Raw genomic sequence first — 22,540 nt, 5'->3', positions numbered from 1 at the left:
AATAATCGTAACACTGTCACCATAAACACCGAAATTTCCGACAGCGAAAAGCGGCACATTTGCTTGGCGTCACACCATCAACACGAACACATTGCAGTCGAGTCGTAAATTTCCAACATTAGGCAACACGCGCCATGCCCGCGCACATGAGCAAGGAGACGAGATGTGGATGACTGAGTACATCCTGGTATAAGCAGGTCCATCGCGCTAGCAAATAGTGCGGAGATACGTGCCCATCTTTCCACCTTTTTCGAACTTGTTTTCTGGTAATGATTTTATTTGGCAAGTACAACGTGGCTTAACGTTTTGTTTTCTTCATCCGAAAAAACTATATCTGTTATCAGTACTCAGGGAAAAATTTCTGCCACTATTATTGCTGCGCGCACGAATACTAACACAGCACGGAACGCCTGACCTTCTTTTCCACGAAAACTTCCCTTCGCACGACCGGGCTACAGCAACACCGCTACAGCGTCGACGCGCGCGGCACTCACGCCGCACCTCCCCGGCCGGTTGTGGTCCCCTCTACCTTTTCAACGCTTCCCAGAACTTCCTTTCCCTGCCTCCTTCAGTCCAGCTTGGGTCGCTCTCCCCCTTTCTCAATGACTCATTTCAAAGTGAGCTCCGCGGGAGAAGGAATGCGGTTGTTCGCAGATGCCACCATATTTCTGACTGCGCCCGCAGGAACGGGGGCCGCGAAAGTTATTTCCAATTTGCTTCGACGCTGAGAAGGCCGTTTTCAAAGAAGCCCGCTTTTCCACTTGACCGCGGCAGCGAAGGGCCGCAGAGGAAGAATTCTCAGAACTTATACGTCTTTCGGTCGACGTTCATTCGCAAGCTTTGCCGACGCACAGTATCCAAAGTTGCAACCTGAATTTGAGCATTATTCTGTCTGTAGCTGCCTTTAATCGTACTTTTCCCGTATTGTTGGTATATTAGGTACCTAACGTTATTGAACAAAAACTTTCATATAACTGGCCGATGAACCTCATCATCGTTATTCAGTCTGTGTTGTAGATGTAGCTAGGTAAATCATGAGTGTATAAATTACGCGTCATAAGTCATATTGGAACCAGCGGAATAGAATTTAATGGTGCGCTCGAATTATACCTTTATAGGCTAACACTTTTTTATTAGCGGCTGGAGACTTAGAGGCTTATGTCACTATGTAGTTAGCTAAGGAAGCTTTTATGGATGCAAGCCTCTAAATTCTGCGCCAAACGCTTTCCTAATTCCGGCTAAATGTTGCTTAATTCTCACACGTCTAAAGGTTTACAGTTATATATTGCGCTGTAGCCAGCCGCAGAAACTTTTATGGGTGCCTCTCTTTAGCTTTAGGGCAGATTCTCTCTAATAGCTGGCATAAGACAGCTGAATGGTTCCAATTATGTAGACTTAGAGCTAGACAACGGCCTATATCCAGCCAAATCAGCTTTTATGGCTTTTTCTTTAGCTTTAGGACGAATTCTTTTCAATAGCTGGTAAAAGACAGCTCAATGGTTTTGAGTCTGTAGAATTAGAGCTAAAAAACGGCCTATAGCCAGCCAAATGAGCTTTTATGGCTATCTCTCTTTAGCTTTAGCACGACCTCTTTTCAGTAGCTGGTAAAATACAGCTGAATGGTTTTAAATTTGTAGACTTAAAGCTAAACAATGGTCTATAGCCAGCCAAAAGAGCTTTGTAGCGGCTGGCCTATAGAACTAAAGCCATAGATTTTTCTTTAGCTGGCTACAGTAGCCTGAATAGCTGTGACTCTATTGACTAAACACACTAGGATGTTCTATAGTCGTCTAAAGAGAATTGTATGGTTTACATTCTTTAGTGCAGGATGCATAAAAACTTCAATAGCTGGCTATAGCCTAATTTATGCACTTTTATGGGTGACCATAGGGACCCATAGCTGGCCATAGCTCACCATACATTTTTCTATAGACGCCCATAAGGCATTTTTGTATGGGTGTTGGCTCTGCACTCTGAATTTTGGGCAGAATTCAGTAACAGTAGACTCAAACACTCGAAGACCTAGTGTGGAGAAAGTTGTCCACCTTATTGGGGCCATGACTTGCTACGGATGTTGTTGGGTGTAGTGACTGACTTTTGACACAAGCTGTAAAAAATTGCTGCTCCAAACCTCCTTACTCCTGAAAAATGGTAGTGTTCCTGATTGGCACAAATAATAATGTTAAAATTGCGACGAAAATGAGCACATGAACAGCACAAGTGCCAGCAGTGGTGATCAGTGGCGTCTCAAGAACCTGTGAACTGCACAATGCAGCTGTAGACGTCTTTATGCCGTGATGTCAAGAAAATTAGAAGAGAATGGGTACTGCGTACATTTTTAGAGCAGGGTTTTCAACTTATGCTTACAGTGGCGAACTGTGGACCGCTGCGTCCTTAGCTGTTTTCTGCTCTCAGCTTTCACTGCATAATGAATAGATGACTTTAGCAGGTCCTGACTTGGAACTGCTGTTTTCTTTGGTACGTTCCTCTTGTATTCGTAGCCTGAAGGCCCAGTTCGGGATATCATTAGCGACAACACACAAATTTAAATGCAAACGTTGCACATATGAGCTTAATACTGAAAAAAGGGCTGTTTAGAACAACTTAGTTTATATCGAATTGCTGTAAACGTTTTTGTTCAAAATATGTGGCTTGTTATGTCAACGACTGCAGCATGCAGATTACAGGTCCTGGATAAACTTCTCAAGCGAACATATTACGCCATGGCGTAATGCCTGGGTAGCTGTGGATGAAATCAGGTTCTGTGCAACCGGGCTCTGGTTCAAATTGCTCAACACCCGGGCTGCACGTTAAATTGCCGGTACATTTTTTTCTCGGAATTTCGTAATTCTCCGCTTTTAGACCCAAGTTTGACCGTGAGTGGTCAAAAGTTCACTGGATGTTCACCAACTAGCTCGTCTCTCCATTTGCCAAGTTTGACTATTTTGATTTGCAGGCTTCCGCGGCTTTCGCTAGTAAAACGTCGTACTGGTTGGTTAACAGGCGCTACGATCACTGCGGGCGTTTCGAACATGCACAACTTACTTCCGGGAAACGTTTAAATTAGAAGCTCACGTGCGATAAGGCTAAACAAAAAAAGGTGTTGGAAGTGCAGAGAAGTGATTTGCATTAAGGGCTGCAGTGCCGTTATCCCCTCACTGCTGCCACCCGATGCATTTCAAATTTCCCGCCTTCGCAGTGCTCCCGCGCCCCCTGCTTGAAACTGCGCCAGCAGGGGTGTGTTCTCTTTGTGCTTGCTTTAATTTCGTATGCTGGAGCCAAGGAGGTTAAAAAAATTGCAATTTTTTTTAACCTCCTTGGCTGGAGCTGTTTTGCGTTATTTCGAACGGGACATTTTTTTCTTGCGCGCCTGCAGCCTTTGTGCGTCATTTCGAACGGGCCATTTTTTCTTGCGCGTCCGCTTTTTCAGCTTACTATCGTAAAAACCAACGAGCGTTCCTGACTAAATGAATCAGGGGCTGCCGGTTATATGCAGAGATTTTGCCGGAAATGTACCTGAACTTTTCATTGCGCTAGAGAACGGGGGGATGTATGACAAGCGCCAGCGGTTTACGAGATTAGAACGGGGGTTATGACTATTTAAACCCCGTGGTTTTTCGAAGCCTCAGCGTGACTCTCTGATCCCGGTACAGAAGGCTCTACTGGGTTCGTTATCTTGCTGCGCCGCATGATTCCGGCATTGTCGTATTAGCGAGTTAATACGACAATGCCAGCCCATAAAGTACTGTGCACTTAAAAGGCGACATAGCGTGCGCCGATAAGAGGACATCGAGCGCTCGCTGCTTGGAGCACTCGAAGCGGCGGGAGTCGTGCTATTCGCCGATTTGTACGTCAAGTACGCCGAGCTGTGCGTGGGCCGTCCGCGCAGGTACGCATTTGAGGCCCGCTTAGAGCACGAAGTAGAAAACGATGTTCAAAGCTAGTCGAAATCAAGGCTTTATGTCATACATGTATCTTGACATCACTAGGACCTAACAGATGTCAGCTGGCCCCGACGACTCGAAGAATTCTCTTGGCCAAGAAACGAAAATGGTTGGCCACGTGGCGCTTAGCCACTCGACATCATCGAAGCTGCCACCCGAAGACGCGTAGAAAAACGCAATTTACTGCCGCGGCCCCGCCGCGAGGACTCGAGCTTCTCAAGAGCCCAACGCGCCCATGACTCCGTTGTGTTATGCCCGAGAACATGAGGCTACGCCATACGCAACGCGAGTGTTTATATTCGGGTTTTCACTCCCTCACGTGTACGCAGCTTCGCACAAGAGAGTCGCTCCATGCCTGTGCACCACGTCAGACGTTTTCTATCCGTGCTCCTCTGACCTAATCCACCGTAACATGACTTTTCTCAATTATTACACGCTTTATATTCTCAAAACCTAGTTTCTACAATGCGATCTTCATTCAAGCCACGACGTAGCTAACACAGAAATTTTTATCACCTAACAGCTATCTCAAAAGAGCAGGTACAAGTTCTAGCAGACCACATGGGGAAGCACGCCGACAGAAAGTACGCCACGAGCATGCAATGCGGCTGCATTATTATGAAAAAGCTAGCAGCTGCTAATCTGGACAGTATTAGTAGTATTGAGCGAAGTGCTTTGGATGAACTTGCAGGGTGCGTGTCACTTTTATTCTAATTGGTGCGTTAGGTGTCCACAACGCTTTGCGAGGCGCGTCATGTGCTTCTCGCGTGTAGCGGAAAAAATATACACTGATGTACTTCCATCGTGCCGACACACAGAAAGGGACACATAAAAAGTGTGGTTGATCCCTCATTTAGAGGATTCGGTAAAACAAGAAACTGAAATGTGCCTTCACAGGATCAGTAGAATCTTTATTCTGCATCGATATGAACTTGCACATCGCTATTTATATTTTGTCGGTATGACACTGTCAGACGCATAAACATTAAACTCTGGAATGTACGTGCCGGAGCGCTGCGTAAACACGAATGAAACCACAGGCGCTCGCAAATCATGCCAACGAAACCGAACGGGTTGCCAGCGGATCGTTTGGTGAACTCGCGGTGCGCTGCAGCGAAAGAGCATAATTTGCGTGAGGGGTTGTCTTGTTGGGGAGCTGGGCGAACGACGACCTGCTGGCGCGTCACTTTGGCAAATGTGCGTGTAGTGTACGGCAGACAGTTGCGTTGCGACGAGCTTAGCTGGTGCCAACTGTCAGCGCTTATTAGCATCGTAATGCACTACTTCGCTTCATCTCTCCTACACAATCTAAATAGAGGAGGTTATAGGAACGATATGTGGCGCCTTCTGACGGCGAGCTGATGGCGCAGTTGGTAAAGCATTCGGCTCCTTACGTTGCGGCGACGGAGATCCCGGATCGAATCCTGGCTCCGCCGTGTCAATGGAACTTTTCTGACGGTGTCACTTCCGTGGCAGATGTGACGTCATTAAGATCTTTGTGGAGCCCTGTATAAAACACTTTCGTGTTAGAAGTCGTTACACGTCCGCTTTTTGGTCTTTAGGTCATCTTTCGGCAGTATCAGGACAGCTACGCAGTTGCGACAACAAACAAGCCCGGTACGCCACGGAAAAGTCCGGAACCGGACTGGATGAGGGCGGCGATTCTCGCAACGGCCACTGCAGGTGGCGAGCACAAACAGGGCGTCACCAATTTCTTCGTCGCTGATATCTATTGAGTCGATTCCAGGATTATACCTTTACACAAATACTTTACATTCAGTAGGCGTTCTGTTGACATTCTACCAACTTTATTGCTATCCTTCATAATCTGTCAAAAGTCGATTTAGTGTGTGATGACACTCGTCTATTCACTGTTGGATATATAAAGTCTACTTTATTTAGGTTGACATTTGTCTTTTAAAGGCTGTACATGTATTCTGCTCCCCCCCGAAGCTTTTGGGACCAAAATGGTTTGGGACTGGGTCCCAAGTTCTGCGTTGAACCCGCGTTTGAACCACCTGAGAAAATAGCCCTCACCAGAAATATATCACGGGCGGTTCCAGAGGAAGAGCGTCAAGGGTTCGCCACAGAGTGCGTTGATGTTCTCTCCAGTACTGAAGGCACGCGATGCAAGTCCCAGCCTGTACGAGAATGTGTCGAGTTTGCTGTAAGTAACCGCCTGCACGCCATGACGTCAGATAAGGAAGATTGCTCTGTCATTGCACCGGCTGACCTGTTCTCTGTAAGGGCCGTCGAAGCTGTTCGCAAGACTTGTCAACCAATTGACGTAAAAGCCTCGAAAGAGAAGGAACGGGCTGTTTCCCTCCTAATAGCCACAATCTTGAGCGCGTTGCAGGCGCTTTAAAACACAAAAGGGCCAAACTCTGGAGCTGTTCTTCTCGTCAAAAACACATAAGCCCGAAGTACCGTTTCGCGCAATTGTTTCGGAGCGGAACTCAAGGCAGAGGGTGATGTCGGGATATCTGAAGAGAAACCTGGACTCCCTACGCGTTCAAGATCCGTTTTTGATCGCTAACTCGGAGTACCCTGTAGATTTTTTGAGAACGGACAATCCAGGCACGTGTGAAATTTTCAGTATCGATGTCGAACGTTTATACTATTCCATTCCTCATGGTGAAATAATGAACAGTGTTAAGCGGTTCATCACACAGGAAAATGATGAAATGAAGTTCATTAACAATTGTGAGGTACCGGTGAGTGGTGCTCTGGAAATTCTGTCTTTCTACTTGAAGTCAAGCTTTGTGGAGTGGTAGGGGGGCTTACATGTGCAAAAAGCCAGGATATGTATTGGTTCTAGGGTAGCCCCTGTTCTTAGCAATATTTTCCTCGGTGAGATTGACAGTATTGAGCAGAACCTGTGTGGGTTGGCTGTGAAGGTTGCCAGATATGTTGACGATTTCCTGGTCTTTGTTGATACTTGCGATGTGTCACGCCGAATGGTTGATGTCTTAAAGTTGTTTGAAAACGCGCCCTGGGGCTTCGGTTTACATGTGAGCTTCCGAGAGGCGGTCAGCTACAGTTCCTGGATTTGCGTTTGTCTTTGGAACCAGGGCATGTATGATGGACACACTGGCCTAGGTCTGCCAGACCGCTTTTGGATTACAGCTCTGGGCACTCCAAACTATTTAAATGTGGGATTGCCTTTTCTGTGCTAAGGTCAGCCGTTTTTAAGACTTGTATACATAACACTGGCAGTAGGTTTGAGGCCCAAATCACCAGGCTTTCTCGGCTGGTTTTTCTCAGGAAATAATGTGCAGGAGTGCACAGAAAATACTTAAAGCTGTGAATTGATCCCCGTGGTGTGAAGCTGGCCGTCCGGTTGAAAGAAACCGGATCGCTGTTATTCCCAACATGCATCGTATCTCACATGGCGTGAAAAAATGTAGCCGGTCGTTACTGGGTTCGGGTTGTTTTTTCGGCCACGAATAAACTTGGGCGAATATGTAAAATGGTGGAAAACAAGCTGTCAGGACAAAAAGCTGGCACCGGGTGCAGTGTGAAACGTGTCACGTTTTATTCCCTGCTCGACGGCCATCGTGTACTCTGCCGTTTTCAAGTGGTGATGGGTACATTTGCCAATCAGGCAGGTGCGTCAATGTACGGCTGATGGAGCACCGTGCTTCGCTCAGAATAATCTTTTTGCACATATCACTCGTCATTGCAAGGCCCACGAGGAAAGCAGTCAAGAAAAATGCAACACGACATTATTTTTTGGCGCCACAATGACGACTTGACAATGTAGTTGGTGGAGGCATTTCGTTTAAGAAACAGTGAAGGACAGTGACACTGTACAATAAGGAATTTGCCTTCCTGTCGAAGACGATGCCTTACGTTGTGTTTTGTTTGGGGAAATAGGCTACGATAAGATTGTTTTGGCGCACTGCTGTATAGTGATGACGCTTAGAGACGTGTGGTGTATGATTGTATATATGTGTGTGTGTTTTCTTCCGATTAAAGTTTTAGTTGAGAGTCAGCACCGTCTTGTGTCCCCTCTTCCTCGTCGTTGTGTTGTTAAGCGCTGTTATGGACCTTTGCAGATCAAGCAGCGTCATACGAGGGTTAAGAATAAAGAAGGGCAGGACGAGGCGGCGAACCAGTGTAAAATATGGGAAAAGCGCCAGTTTATCCGCGCCAGGGTCTGTCTAATGAAGCGGACCGCATGCTCCCGAGCGTGATATCATCGGTGTTTTAATGCATTGTTTCTATGAAGAGTTTGCAAGGACCGCAGTGGTCTTCGTAACAAGCGGGTGGTCGTAAGTCCGGAGGACGTATCAGCGGGGTTCTATTGTACGTTAAATAGGCTTGATACGGACTCAAGGAAAAAGAGGCCATTTGCTAAAGTTCTGGTCTCTAGTTATATATACCTGATACAGCAAGGGCAGGGCAAGGGAAGGAACCGTGTCAAAAGATCATGGCTGAAGGCATACCTCGGTGAAGTTTGACCGGCTGTCTCAAACGCACTCACAAATGTATTTTTAGAATCGTCGCTCACTCAAACTCACACTCATTGCTAAACAACTCATCGCCCATCCCTCAAACTTAAACTCAGTGCGAGCGGGAAACTCACAACTCATTCGGGCTCGGAACTCAAATGGACTCAGAACTCGTTGTACTCAGAACTGAAGATGAACTGAGAACTCACTCGGGCTCAGAACTCAAAATGGACTCAGAACTGAAAATGGGCTGAGAACTCACTCGGGCTCTGAACTCAAAATGGACTCAGCACTCAGGGGGCCTCAAAATGGACTCAGAACTGAAAATGGGCTGAGAACTCACGCGGGATAAGAACTCTAAATGGGCTCAGAACTGCGATGGACTAAGATGAACTAAGAATTTATATAAATTTAGAGTTTCCAAAAGTCACGCGGGTTCACCAAACGTGCGGGCACAAACTCGTGTGCTGAAATTCGCGTGTTTTGTAAGAAAGACATGAGCTCGCAATTCCAGTGCGGTCGTGCATAATTCCGCTTCACATTTATTACAGGTATACTTGCTAGATGAAGAGGTGGGGCACCACTTACAAGCAATGGAAGTATGTATTGAATACCAAACCCTTGATATATGCTGCGTGTACAGGACAAAGAGGATTCAGGCTCGTGCGTATGCAGAAACCCGGGGAAGAAACAAAGGATATTGAGCAAGGTGACGTGCGCTTATAGTTCATTTACAGCGACGCTGTTTATGGTGAGGTTCCCCTCCATTCATAGTGTGCTTACTCAAAGAATGCCTTGTGGCAAAGCCAACTGTTGCCACGTGTCTGTGAGCTCGAGGCGTTCATGGGAGTGCGTTTGTTCTTGTTTGCATGCTTGCTTGGATACACGGGCTCGACGTGGAACAGCTCGCGGCTGACACCGGTCAACAGCGCCACACGTGCTAAAATCGCAAAAATGGCCTGGACATGTCGTGGCGTACCCATGTGGAACACGCATGCTTCTGTGTTGTTTAGATGTGCATCCACTTGCAGCCTGTCACGATAACAGTCGTATGGTACGGACATCTCGTATTTTCAAAAATTAAGCCGCGGCGGGGCGCGTTTAGCTTAGTAATTGACCGCATCATGAGAGTCATGACTGCTCACAGGTTTGGTAAAATTTGAAAGTGATGCCTCTAGGGTGAGTAAGATATCAAATTGAAGGTCTCGATTAGGGAATTCACCTGGAACAAATAAAAAACTGCTTCCCCGTTATAATCGCGACACCGTCACGGTGAGTCATAAATTGGATTAAGATTCAAAGTAATGTCTCGCTCGGGAATGTGGGGTATCAAATTGAAGATGCCATGAAAGAAATCACGTGGGACAAAGAAGAAATAGAATAGAATAGAATAGAATAGGACTTTATTTCACATCAGTTGCATGATGTAGGAGACCTGCTGAAAAAGCTGAAAGAAGTCAGCTTGACAAGGCTGCAGGCCCCTGCAGGCTGCAGTCATGACACATAAAATTCGCGATGACATGATATATAAAATTGGCATACATGGGCATGATACATAAAAAAGGCATGATAGACAAACAGAGCAATAAAACAGCCTTTTTTTCGAAATGAAAGAAAAAAAACACAAAAAAGGAAAGATCACTATCATTAGTGTTAGGCACGCTGCCTAACACCAAATGAAATGCTTACTGGTTTTAAACATGGCATAGTAGTTAGTCATAAATTGGATTCACCTTAGGGAAGAGTCCTCATTCCAGGACCCCTTGAGACCGTCCGGCTTCTTGGCCTTTCTTCAGCAGCCACAGCTCGTCGTCAGGGTCCGAGCTGGACAGTGCTCTCTCCCAGTGCTCAGGGGAGGGAAAGGGCAGGGGGTAGGTTGGCGTTCTTATCACAGCTGCACACAATATGGTAAAGAGTGCCCGGAGCCTAAGAAGCGGCATTGCGAGGAGTGCAGGGTGGGGGCCAGAATATGGGCTCTAGTTGGGTGGGGAAAGGTGTTGGTTTGAATGCCTCAAAGGTAGCGTTCTTGTTCTTTTGCGGGGTTTTTGTGTGGAGGAGGGTACATTATTCGCTGCAGGTGATAGTGCTGCGTTATTTTTTTGAAGGCCAATAGGGGACAGACACGCCACTGCTCGCCGAAGTCGTGACTAGCCTGGTGTGTCAGATCTCGGGCGTGCAGGTGAGCAGCTTCGTTGCCGCCCACGTCGTAATGAGTTGAAATTCACAGTCATGCCACGTAGCCGTGTGGGGTAAAGGGTTAAATAACTTCGGACAAATAAGGTATGCTTCCTGGCTATAATCGTGACAACCTGATTGGGTTGAAATTCATAGTGATACCGCGTAGACGTCTGGAGTACGAAGTTAAGGGTTTTGATTAAAGAAATAACGTTGCCCAAATAAAGAATACACCCTGGCCATAATCATAACAGAAGCAGTTTTTCACTGCCCATAATGCAACTCGGCACTATACCTCAAAACATTGGCGACCCCTATTCTAGTCTATTACGTGCAAACTGGTAATGTATGATACAAGAGTGTAATTAAATGAAGTGAGAGAGCAAAAAAGGGGAACCGAACGGCCACTCAGTTCACCAGACCACGGTGTTTTGCGGGCAGTACCTTTGAAATCACAAAACAGATTTCACGCTTCTGACGCTTGCTACATTTTGTCACTCAGCAACGCAATAAAACGGCAAGCTAGCGTTGCACCGTGTATTCTGAACGGCGACGCTAACCAGCAGTGTTTAATGAATGTACACGCATAGTGCGCAGGTACGCAAAAGCGCGGCCTACCGTAGCATACGAGCCTGCGGTGCACCGGACTCGCTGACTTTTACGCACGATCATCGCCAATTGCGTTACTCTTTTTTTTATTGGCTGTTGTCGAACTGTTGTTGTCGTCAAGTGTGTCAGTTTAAGCAAGAAGCTTTCGCTTTAAATGTGAATTCATACTACCCTCAATCGGTGAACCTGCGAGTGGCAGAGCGCCGTCACCGTGCCAGCACTTTTGTCGATGCTACAAACCTATTCACGCTGCAAAGCTTCTTTACACAATGCGAAGTTGATTGCCGGAAGCGATCGGACGAATCGAGTATGGGCTGGAGACCAAGTCGCAAAATAATCGAGAGTATCGAGCTCATTTTGTTTCTGTCAACACGGGATCTCATGGGACCCCCGCAGCTTTGTACTACCCGGAAGTACTAACCGGTTGTCGGTTGCGCAGCGCCCCCTGGGCAGCGCAGGAACCAGGTAACAGCTACTATCATTAGCTTACCTCGGCAAAATTGAACCGTGTCAACTCATTAACAAATTTATTGTTCCAAACATCTTTCCCTCATGCTCAGGCAGGTTCATTGCTGAGCATCTAGGCTCCCCAAACTCAAACTCACAGCGTGCCAAACTCAGAACTCACTCAGGCTCAGAACTCAATTCGGGCTCAGAATTCAAATAGACCCAGAACTCACTTGGGCTGAGAATTCAAAATGAACGGAGAACTCACTCCGGCGCACTACTCAAAATGAACTCAGGACACACTCGGCTCTGGGTTCAGAACTCAAAATGAACTGGGAACTCATTCGAGCTCAGAACTAAAATTAGACTCGGAACTCACTCGGACTCAGGCATGCTCGAACTCAATCAGGCTCAAAATCACTCGGGATCATTTGGGCTCAAACGCACTCGGGCTCGCTTCACTCAGAAGGATGGCAAGTTGGGCTAGTTGGTTAGTTGTTGGCAAGTTCGGCTAGTCCTTGGCACGTCAATTGTGTCAGTGGTGTTTTCGGGTTTGCGAAGCTGATGGAGTGCATTTCTGAACTGTCTGGTGCAGTGCGTATTGTGTGGTATTTTGCAGGTATAGTTTCACAACGTTGTTGTTTTGCTGCAATCGCGAGAGACATGATAGGAAGCCACGTGGATTGAGTATATATATGTGTGCGTTTTTTCTATTTAATTCAGTTGCGAGTCAGCGCCGTGTCGTCGTTAATTCTTCTTTTCTCCCGTCCTTTTTTTGCGCTGCATTTCGTTATGGTCGCTTCACTCAGGCTGACTCAAACGCAAACTCGTGAGTTTTTGCCCAAATGAGTCTTGGTGAATCGACTCATGAGTCAGCCCGCCGACCTCTGCTCACAGGCACAATGCACCTGTTGTGTTTTCTGCGGCATTAAAACTTGCTATGCTCTGCTCAAGAATAATGCGAGAAATGGAGCGCAAAAAATGCGACAAGAAACGTGCCAAGCCTTTCATCAAGTATGCGAGCGTTGTTATGTATGAGATTTCTTTTATTTGTGGTAAGTTTAATGTCGGCCAAACCGGCCGATGCATCGATGACCACCTAAGAGGGTATGGCTACTCGAAAGAAAATAGAACTAGATCACACTTGCCACTACCATTCTAAGGATTGCGATTGTTATTTTGAACTCGAGCTCGAGAAGTCAAAAATATTTCAGAGCAGAGATGTGACTGCGTATGTGGTTGCTGAGGCGTTTTCTTTTGCAAGAAGAATGGGGCCCATGTGCGTGAGTAAGCCATCGCTTTCTATCTACGATGAGGAAAGTGATTTTCTGAAAACGTTTTACTATTGAACACGCCCTGCCTATGGTTTATCTTTTCTTTTGTTTCTTTGATTTTTTGTATGCTAGTCATAGATATGCTTGTATATTTTCCAAATAACCTCACCTGTTAGTAGCGCCTGTCTCGTCTGCCCCTGTACTCGTCATCTTTGCTCTAAGCATCCCATTAAGTATGTGCCCCAATAGCACGTTTTATTGGAGCAGGTTCGCTATGCCATCCCATTTAAAAGAGGCTAATTGAAGGAGCCCTGGCATGAACAAGCAACACCTCAAAATAGAAAAATCTCCAGGGTATAGCATCTGGAGCTATGAATAATAGCACGAAATCAGCCGAGGAGAGCAAGACACGCCACGTTGAGGTTAGATACCACATCAAATACAGAATACATTGAAAGACAGGGGACGAGAAATAAGTGCTGGCTGAGAAATGTCGGTGTGCAGATGCGGGACGAATTTGGTGGGCGAAAAATTGATATGGCTGACCCAAGGTGGAAATAATTCAAAGTAGTCCTCAGACAGCGGACTGCCAACAACGAGAGAGGATAACTCGCAATAAGAACCGGAACAATTGGGTTTATTTCCAATGAACGATGAATAATGCTATGATGTGTGGTTGAACGCCGTGTTGCAATTTCTGGTGCACAGGTGATAAATCGCTGGGCACTACCACGCCGAATGATACAGGCTTATCTAGCTTCGTTTTCCGTCGCAATCCCCACGGTCAGGTCACCGGTGCGGAATGCCGCCCCGTCCGCCACGGCATATCTCCACGGAAGCCGCATCGAACGCGGTGTTGCACGATCTATTGTGGAAAGCGTGTAATAGGCTCGCCATCACCTTCGTGGCTGTGGCACGCGGGAGCAGCGCGGCACATCACGCAGCTCGGTGCTTGGATAAGCCTGGCGCTACATGTTGAGGTATTTCCCCGCTTTTTTGTTTCTTGGGCAGACTTAATATAATTGCAAGCTGTTATCGAAACCAAAAATGCAGTTGCCAGTGAATGCACATGTACGGAGGGTTCATTCGTTGGAGGAGCTTTAAAATAAAAATTTGATTATCGAAGGCGGCTGCGTCACCAGTTATGCCACAAATGTTGTAGGGGTTTGTGGCAACCTTAGTTATTTTTTGAAAATATCGTGGTTAGCGAATGATTGTTTCAATTGTGCCCTTCTATCAGCACACTCGCTTTGCTCACCTTTAAACATTTAACGTGTAATAGTTTGTAAAGCAAGCACAGTTCAATGGCCGAAATGGCAGACCACAAAAAAGAAAAAAATGCTTCCGCAATATCAGGTTAACCATACATAGGAACTCCTGAGGTTTTATGGCTCGCTGTAAAGACACTTGAATGAAGCGAACAAAAACTCCCGAGCCAGAGATCATTGTCATTATGACTTTTTTTGTTATGTGACATGGTAGGCTGGTACAAATGTGCCAGTCAAATCAGGTTAGACGTAACTGTGAGGATATTTCGCATCATGCAGAAGCAGAGGGGTTAACTAGAAAAAGCTTTGTAGCAACCTCAAAACATCATACAAACAACAAGGAAAACATACTCCCTAACATTTGAAAAGCAAGCATTCGTGTCTGTTTTTAAATTCGCGATTCGTCGAAAGCGCTCCTTTCATTAGAGAAAAAGAAGTGACAGTTGACGACTCCTGTCGAGAACAATGTAAAAATGGAAAATTCACGATGCCTGTGGATGTGGATGCACTGCAGGTTTGGCGTGAATGTCGGAAACATCGAAACGATGTTTCCGGCAGTGAAACATCCAGTGAAACACTGGATTTTCGTCCCCCTAGCGCCGTGCACTGCAAGTGCCACGAACCTGATTGGCAGATCTCTAATGAGGCACATAACGCTGTGGTTTCTGGCAGTCGGGTTTGATGATAGTGGGCAGCTAGAGAGTTACCTTGAGAGCTAGCGTGCGTGTATCTTTTGCGTTGTGCAAGATACACGCACACGAACATGGGTCGTGGCTGTTTTATTCGGCAATGTCAGCTGAAACAGAGCAACTGGTGGCCTGTTTTACTGATGATCATGGTATAAAGCGAAGCAGCTTTAGGTGCGTAAATCCGACAATAAATATTGTGCCGCATGGCGCTTTCCGTGGCTTCCACTGCCTCGCTCTGAAGTCAGTGGCGGGAAGCCACTTGAGGAACAGCTTCGGGATGCTCCGCTGACGTCTTTTCGGCTTTTCTGGTTGGGTACACAGCAGGTACCAGAAACATTTACTTCTTACGTCCTGCTCGCATAAAATATACTGAACCGGCAACGCTGGTTCTTTTATCTTTTTTATCTTTTGTTTTAATTTGGGATAGCGAAGAAAATTAAGAGAGAACAGCGGGCCGTACCCTTCCCGTGTAACGTGTGATGTAACTCTTGTGATTGGTTGTCATCCTTTTCGCGGTTTTCACCTTTATGAAAACGCGCTCCTGCCAGTGAAGTTAGTCGCTGAAATGAACTAAATTTGCGGCCACCCTCGCAGCGTGTGGGCGTACATAGACGCAACAAGCGTGCTTCCCTGAGCGTGACTCCATGATTGTTACATGTTTGGACACTACAGCCGAATTCTATGTGGATTGGTAGCTAGACGCACTCATATGACATGAGTGCGCGGAAAACCGTGGCCCAAGTTCACAGTTTTTTTTTACTGAACCAGACCGTCGAAGCGTTGCTCGCGTTGGTCCCAACGTATGCATAGCGGGGCTCTTATCAAAGCCTCGGATAGAGCCACGGGCAGGCCTACAGCATGATTACGAGAATCTACGAAGATAATAACCTCCTCGTTATGTCAAAAACTTCCGTCATTTTATCCTGATTGTGCAATCACAATTGCTCGTCTGACCGTTAGCTGTGATCTGAACTCGCTGAATGGCAATAAATGAGCGTTTCGCCGACACCTTACTCCGGATTGTGCAAGTGGGGGCCCTTAAAAGGGCCATGCAGACAAAACGCAATTTGTTTTATTCCAAAGATTGCCTCGGTAGAACAACCCTGACACCACTTTTATACGAACTTCACTCAAATCTATACCTAACAAATGAGGTGCCCGACTGACTCACTGACTGACTCATCAACGCCCAGCCAAAACTGCTAGATCTAGAGGCTTGAAATTTCGGGAGAACATCTGCGATGGCGTAGAGGCTCACTAAGAGGCGATTTCTTGAAAGTTTTCCACCAACCGATAGAAATGGCAAAATTGCGTTTTCGTTAATTCGTTATTATCTCGGTCACCCGTTCACATTTCGAAGCCCGCGGTTTGCTCATATGCCTAGCGTTTGAGAATATCTAAAAAGTAGTTTTAGGATTTCGCCCTAAATAACACTATTGAGGTGTTTTTGCAATTTCGGACTAAAATGGGTGGTCCTAAAGATTCTCCAATAAATCCTTTACTGATTCATTTAGCCAATTGATATTTGCTACCATTTGTTTCACTTCATTTCAGTTTTTTATTTTACTTAAATACCCCCAAATGGGGATATTACATAAGGGTAGGTGTGAACACAGGAAATAGTAATTTGTAGGCACAAAAAATTAGGTGAGCAGTTAGGTGAGGTAGGTGAGCAGTTACTTCGGCACTGAAAGAAGACGGGCTGCAGGTAATGGCGGCGATATGTGGTGGGGAAAGCAGTTTCAGTCTTAAGCCGCTCGGGAGACATCGAAGGTTGTGGTTGGACATAAAACTGGAAGTGCATGACCGATGCGATCAGATATGTACGTCGGTAAGGTGATGTAAGGTGCGCAGTTAAGGGAACAATAAAAGAATCTATGGAACAGAGAAAAGGTGGTAATGCGACTTCGAAAATAACCAGCGGGCTCCAGTCCCGATGGTGATTTTAAAGATGAAATGCTCATATCGCAGGAGTATGCTGAATGGATGAACCTGGTAGCACGGTTTTGAACAGATTCAAGACCCCTGATGAGATATATTTAGTGGGGATTCCAGATGGCGCATTCGTATTAAGGAAAACCAATTGTAAGTATTTCGCCCTGCGACGCCGGTAAAAGGGCCAAATTGTTTTTCACAAATGACACACCTGACGAGCCGAAAAGGCCTAAAAGCTGATGTCCACGCCTAGCCAAACGGCTGCTTCAAACAACTTCAAATTTCCTGAGCGCATTGTGGCTGCGGTGTTGCAGCTCAATATTGCTGAAAATTTTAAAAAACTACACCAAGGAGGGATTGAAAAGCTATGAAACATGTTTTCAGATATTAATTTTTTTATCGTTTGCATTTCAGATATTGAACTGGTTTTTGTTAATATAGGTAATGTATACTCATGTATCTAAACACTGTTCTACAACATTTCTCTATGACAACCACCTAACAGAGGTAATCAAGATTTCGGGAAAACGGTGTGTCTTTGCACATTCCTCAGTAATCACACAGCCTGTTGATATATCATTTCCACTTTTTGCTTGCAAATGGTACCAATCCAGTTGCCTGAAAATCATTTGAGGATTTAGTCCTCACATGGGAATAAAAAGGCCAGCGAGATTTTTAAATTTACATCCCGTTGGACGTGACATTGAGTTGAATTTTCCCGCGTTCGCATGGCGCTCGCAATCTGTTTCCAGTTGCTACAACCACACCCCTCTGTAGGGGCCCTTGTCATACATCATAAAGCTGTGACCGATGAGCGTTGTTCTTATCTGCATAGATAACACTCCGACGGGTAAAAATACCTTCCCTCAACCAGTCTGCCTCCATTTATTCTTCCCAACGCAACCTCCCGTGGAATGCAAGTCCAGTTTACAACCCGCCACTCCTCCTCATATCATATTGGAGTGAAGTAAAGCTCCAGTCTCCTCCCTCTTCCATCCCCCTTGCCACCCCTGAGCTGCGGGAAGACCTGGTGACTAGCAGCGGTCGCCAGAGCGAAGGCTGCCCGCTTATCAAATGGCTGCCTGGAATTGGGAACCACCCCCGCTTCACCGGCTCAATAAAATGTTTTTCAAATCGCGTGAGCAATTTGGTGCAATTTGGTGCAAATCGCTTGAGTCTTGGTGCAATTTGTTTAGCGAGAGCTGCAGTAAAACACGAGTTCCAGACGTTTCCCACTGCCACGACGCGCCTCCGGTTGGAGCCCATGTATTGACAGCAGGCAGGGGCTCTATATTATGTACCACTTCATCATGAACTAGCCAATTATGTAAACTAACAGGGAACTGAACACGTGTTATGCCCATTAGTGTCATCAGTTTAATAGGCCCCCGGCATCGGTTGGTACTACTGCTAGTAAGCTATATAACACGGAAATCTCGGGCCAACTCCACTAAGGTAAAACTTGTGGAGAGGCGAAGCATGCTGTATAAGCGTATCCTTGGCAGCTTGGGTTTTCGGCAACGGAGATGATACCATTTGTTGGGGGGGGGGGCAGAAGAGGTATACAGCTTTGCTGTAAAAGTCTCGTGCTTTTAAGCACAAAGCAAACGAGTGTCCCAGTGTTTTTAGTACGGGTCACAAAGCGTTCTAGCGCGAGGCGCAAACGACTGTCGCAGTGTTTTTTAGCGGCGTTACGTTCTAGCGCGAGGTGTAAACGAGTGTCCCGGTGTTTTAATACCGTGACTACATGAGACGGCAGTTACGGCGCCAGCATACGGTTATGGCGCCAGCGTACTGCACAGGACGGCTTCCTGTCTTTGCTTTGTTTCTCACCGTATTTGCACTTGGCGTGCTTTTGTTACGGTAGGTATTGCTCGTTTCGTGAAACGTGGGGTAGGCTCGACAAACAGGGCCACGTAAGGCAATGTCGCCTACGCCAATCGGCACTGTCGTCTGAGACAACATCACGGGACAGGACTGCTGTGCAACTGTAACAAGCATGCATTACCAACAGCTTGTATGCACTCGTTTTCGATGTTTACGTGTACTTTCGTAACTTCCATTGCTTACCCCACCATTCTTCCGGCTTTAAATGAATATGCATTACATCTGGAAGCAAAAATAGCTCATTTTGCAGGCTTATAAGCCATCCTCACTTGCCTTTGCATTTGCTGGCCTCAGCCAATCTCATAAATGTATATATTACGTCAGGAGGGTGGCAAGCTCGGCTAGTTGGAATTGAGACATTCATGGATAAAACCAGCGCGAATTCAGACGAAGACAGAAGGAAGTAACCACAAGGACAGCCGCTGTCCTTGTGGTACTCAGGCGGCGTATTTTAGTGCAATTTTTCGGCTTTGAGTAGACACGGAATACAAACATCGGGATTTTGAAACTGCAATTTTATTCCCTTCATGGAACACTCAAGGGTCGCGCTTTCAAAATACCTAGGGTGACGCAACACTGTGCGAAAGGCTGGGGAAGCAGTGGCAAACAAGCACCATCTGCAGGTTTTCGGACTTGAAGTTGTGCCTTCTGTCAGTCAATATCTGCTTGTACGCAGAAAAAGAACGCTCCACATCCACTGAAGTTAACGGAGCGTACTTGTACTTCGGCACGTTGGATGTTTTGATTCCATCTGGAAGCGCGGTATGTCCGCCGCTCAAAACCTCAGACAGCGCAGAAAATCCAGGATTTCTTTCCAAGACAGACTTAAGCTTCTCTATAGCTCTGTCAGCAACAGGTTCCCTGGGAGCACTAGCGAACCTTTCCTGGGCGTCCAAACCCAGCTGAATATTTTCAGTCAGCGGGGTGTTGTTGTTGCCAAGAACGTGAAATGGGCACACAAATAGGCCAAATCACATAGAAGTGTACCATCATGTAGAACCTTCTGGGCCCTTCTCACGGCGAGACTCTCGTCTTCTGCAAAGCTGCTAACAACAGCCTTAACACCGTTTAAGTGTTGGTCGTAGTGTTCCACTGTCTTCAGCCAAGTTCCCCAGCGGGTAACAACAGGCTCCCGTGGAAGAGGTACACCCGGCAACTGCTCCCTGAATGCACGAACGCGGGAAGGAGCATTAAAGAACACCGCCTTCCCAGCAGCTATCAGTTCGTTCACCGAACTGAACGACTTTCGTAGCCCTTCACACACCCGATGAACCCCGTGAGCAAGACAAGTGACGTGCAATAATTCTGGATAAAAAACCTTGAGAAGTACACTAGCCTTATGCATAAAAGCTGCTGCATCTGTCTAGAGCAGCAGTACTCGGTTGTCGTGGGCTCCGGAGGGGTACAGAAGCTTCAAGGACGAGTTCACGAAGCGGGCGATGGTCCCGCCGCTAGTTTTTTCTAGCTATTTTGAGAAGACCAGGAGAGGTGTTGTTTTCTCTTCTGCGTCAAACTTTCCGAATGCAAAGGGTCCGAGTACTCGTCCGGTCGCATCTGTCGTCTCGTCCACAGAAATCCGTATGTGGAATTCACCGATTTCTCTTCTAATTTCTTGTAGCATCTTCTCGTACGGTGGTCGTAGGTGCTCCTTGCGAAGAGTCGAGTCTGATGGTACATTTTGTTTGCAGTACTTTTGCAAGAGATTCTTGAAAGTGTTGTTTTCGATCTTCGCCCCAGGGATGTTAGTAGCGACTAATGCTTCGCATAGGTCTGCGCTGAATTAGCAATGTTAGCAATCCTCAGGGTAACAATAGAGAGGGACAAGATGCTCATGCATTCCCATCGGCCCAACAATAGATCTCCCATTTTTCCATCGAGATATACGACTGATTTAGGCAAAATCTGTACTCGACAGCACAAAAAATGCATTTATAGCCGCTTAAAAGCTTGTATAGGCACGAACCTCAAAATAGTCACGTATAGGCACAATCAACTATTGTTTAAAATGCTCCCCTTCCTTTAGTTCATGCTTATATGTTAAATAGGCTCTGGGTACGGATACGGACTAGGCTCGATATGGACTAGGCTACGGAATAGGCTCGATACGGACTCAAATAAAAAATATGCATTTTTACCTAAAGTTCCGGGCTCTAGTTATAACCCACGAAATTCCGGCTGAAGCACTGCGTTGCAGCTTTCGCACCGGTACTCAAACGGTCCTGAATCAATTGCACACCCCAACGCTTTTCCCTACGTGGCTTTTGACGCGTTGTTTTCTTGCTTCTACCTATCCTTGTTTATGCTTTATATTTTTAATTACGGTATTCGCATTTTCGTGTAACTGGGTAAAATCTGCGCGGTGCTATTTGCCCGCTATCACTTTGTAGTCGCGGTTTCATCTTGGCCCGCGCTCAGCGTGCCGTCGAATACCAGTATTTATTCACATGTATGGGAATGACTGTTTTTTTTTTGTTCGCTACAAAGTATGAAAACCAGATAAATAATAACAAATGTGCTGATCGCATTTCTTCTTTGTGCATAGCACGGGCTTCCCGTCACCAACGGTGTGACAACGTCGAGCCCTCATGCAAACCAGGTGAGAGTTTTATTTAACATAGTACCTTTAAGTAAAATTATTGTTTCTGATATTTATGTGGGTTGTGTCATGTGAAATAAATGACAGCCAGCAGGATGCACAAAAACGTAGTCGCTTTTTTGACCGAAATTGCTAATCCATTAGGTCGGATGTCAGGCTCAGGCCCAGTGCCACACTGCCTCGAAAACAAAACACAGGTGCTCTTCGCTAAATTCCCCTTAAAATCATTTTCGTCGGTCAACACCCCAAGATCGTTAGCACCAAACTGCACCTGCCGCTCGCATAAGGAGAGGTTACAGAACTTACAGCTGAAGCATATATGAGTATACTAAAACGATTGCAACTGGCAGCATCTTTCTGGGGGAGTTCATCTTCACAATAAATAGTACGCACAGTATCCGACCCTGTGGTACCCCGCTTTCCCGAGGGAGCGTCACTCAAAACGTTTGTCCAGACAAAGAGCTATCTGGTGCGTTCAGCATGTCTTCACATACACCGTAAGGTTTGAGGTCACGCAGGATGCCATATCGCCAAGCAGTTTCGTATACACCTCTTCTAAGTGGAAAAAGATATGGCATACGGTGTTGCCTGCGGACAGGGGCGTCTTTGTCATGCGACTCCAGGGCCACAAGCGGACCGAAAAAATGCCTGGCAGTTTTTAAGGATACCGTGGTGTACTAAAAAGTACATGAGTTGGCGGATAGGTCGAGGTGGGTGTGAAGAGGCATTGTTTTTTTTTTGTTTTAGTGAGGGTACTGCAATTGCCTTTTTACAATACCATGGAAGGCGTCCTGTACATCGTATTTTATGATATTTCCACTTGAATAAAGCGAATTTGTAGAATGGCACACACCACCATGCCAACCAACGTACGAAGATTATTACCTGCTGGGGCGTAGGAGGGCTAGTGCCAAGGACTGCCACACATTGATCTCCTCATCGCCCATGGTTTTGTCACGTTTAAGCTGCCACCACCTAACAATATGTAAAAAAAGGAAGTGCCGAGGGTGTCTGTGTTGAAGTGCTTTAGAATACTGTGTTCGATTGTCTGCATTTGGTGCCGACGTCTTACAAGCAGCCAAGGCAGCCTTAAAGGGACCCTGCAACACTTTTTTGAACCTTTTTTAAATCTTGAATGCTTGCAGAACGTAGTCACCAAACAAAGCCAGTGCTTAGATTATAGGGTCACAAAGTTCCACAGCCAAACATTACTGCTTAATGCCTATCAGACAACTTGCAAACTCGCGCAAATGATTTTCCTC

The 22,540-nt window shown here is 46.2% G+C and overlaps 1 protein-coding gene across 9 annotated transcripts in view; it reads left to right on the top strand.

Annotated features, from left to right (window-relative positions):
• The window catches only part of LOC144152592 (neprilysin-1-like), a 109,915-nt gene that overhangs the window by 30,725 nt on the left and 56,650 nt on the right, over positions 1-22,540 (top strand). For 4 of the 9 annotated variants that reach the window (XM_077683901.1, XM_077683902.1, XM_077683904.1 and 1 more), the window contains one exon: positions 21,225-21,278. The exons of 2 other annotated variants lie outside the window; for them this stretch is intronic. In XM_077683901.1, coding sequence (XP_077540027.1) covers positions 21,225-21,278 — 54 coding nt within the window. Of the gene's footprint in view, positions 1-13,373; positions 13,884-21,224; positions 21,279-22,540 lie in introns of those variants that run through there. 3 more of the 9 variants (XM_077683905.1, XM_077683908.1, XM_077683909.1) reach the window with 3 other exon arrangements.

Source organism: Haemaphysalis longicornis, unplaced genomic scaffold, assembly GCF_048455015.1.
Source record: "Haemaphysalis longicornis isolate Haplotype H1 unplaced genomic scaffold, Haemaphysalis longicornis Haplotype H1 scaffold_9, whole genome shotgun sequence".
In the NCBI taxonomy this organism is placed as follows: Eukaryota; Metazoa; Arthropoda; class Arachnida; order Ixodida; family Ixodidae; genus Haemaphysalis; species Haemaphysalis longicornis.
Note: the sequence above shows the minus strand (reverse complement) of the source record. Positions and strands in the feature narration are given on the sequence as shown.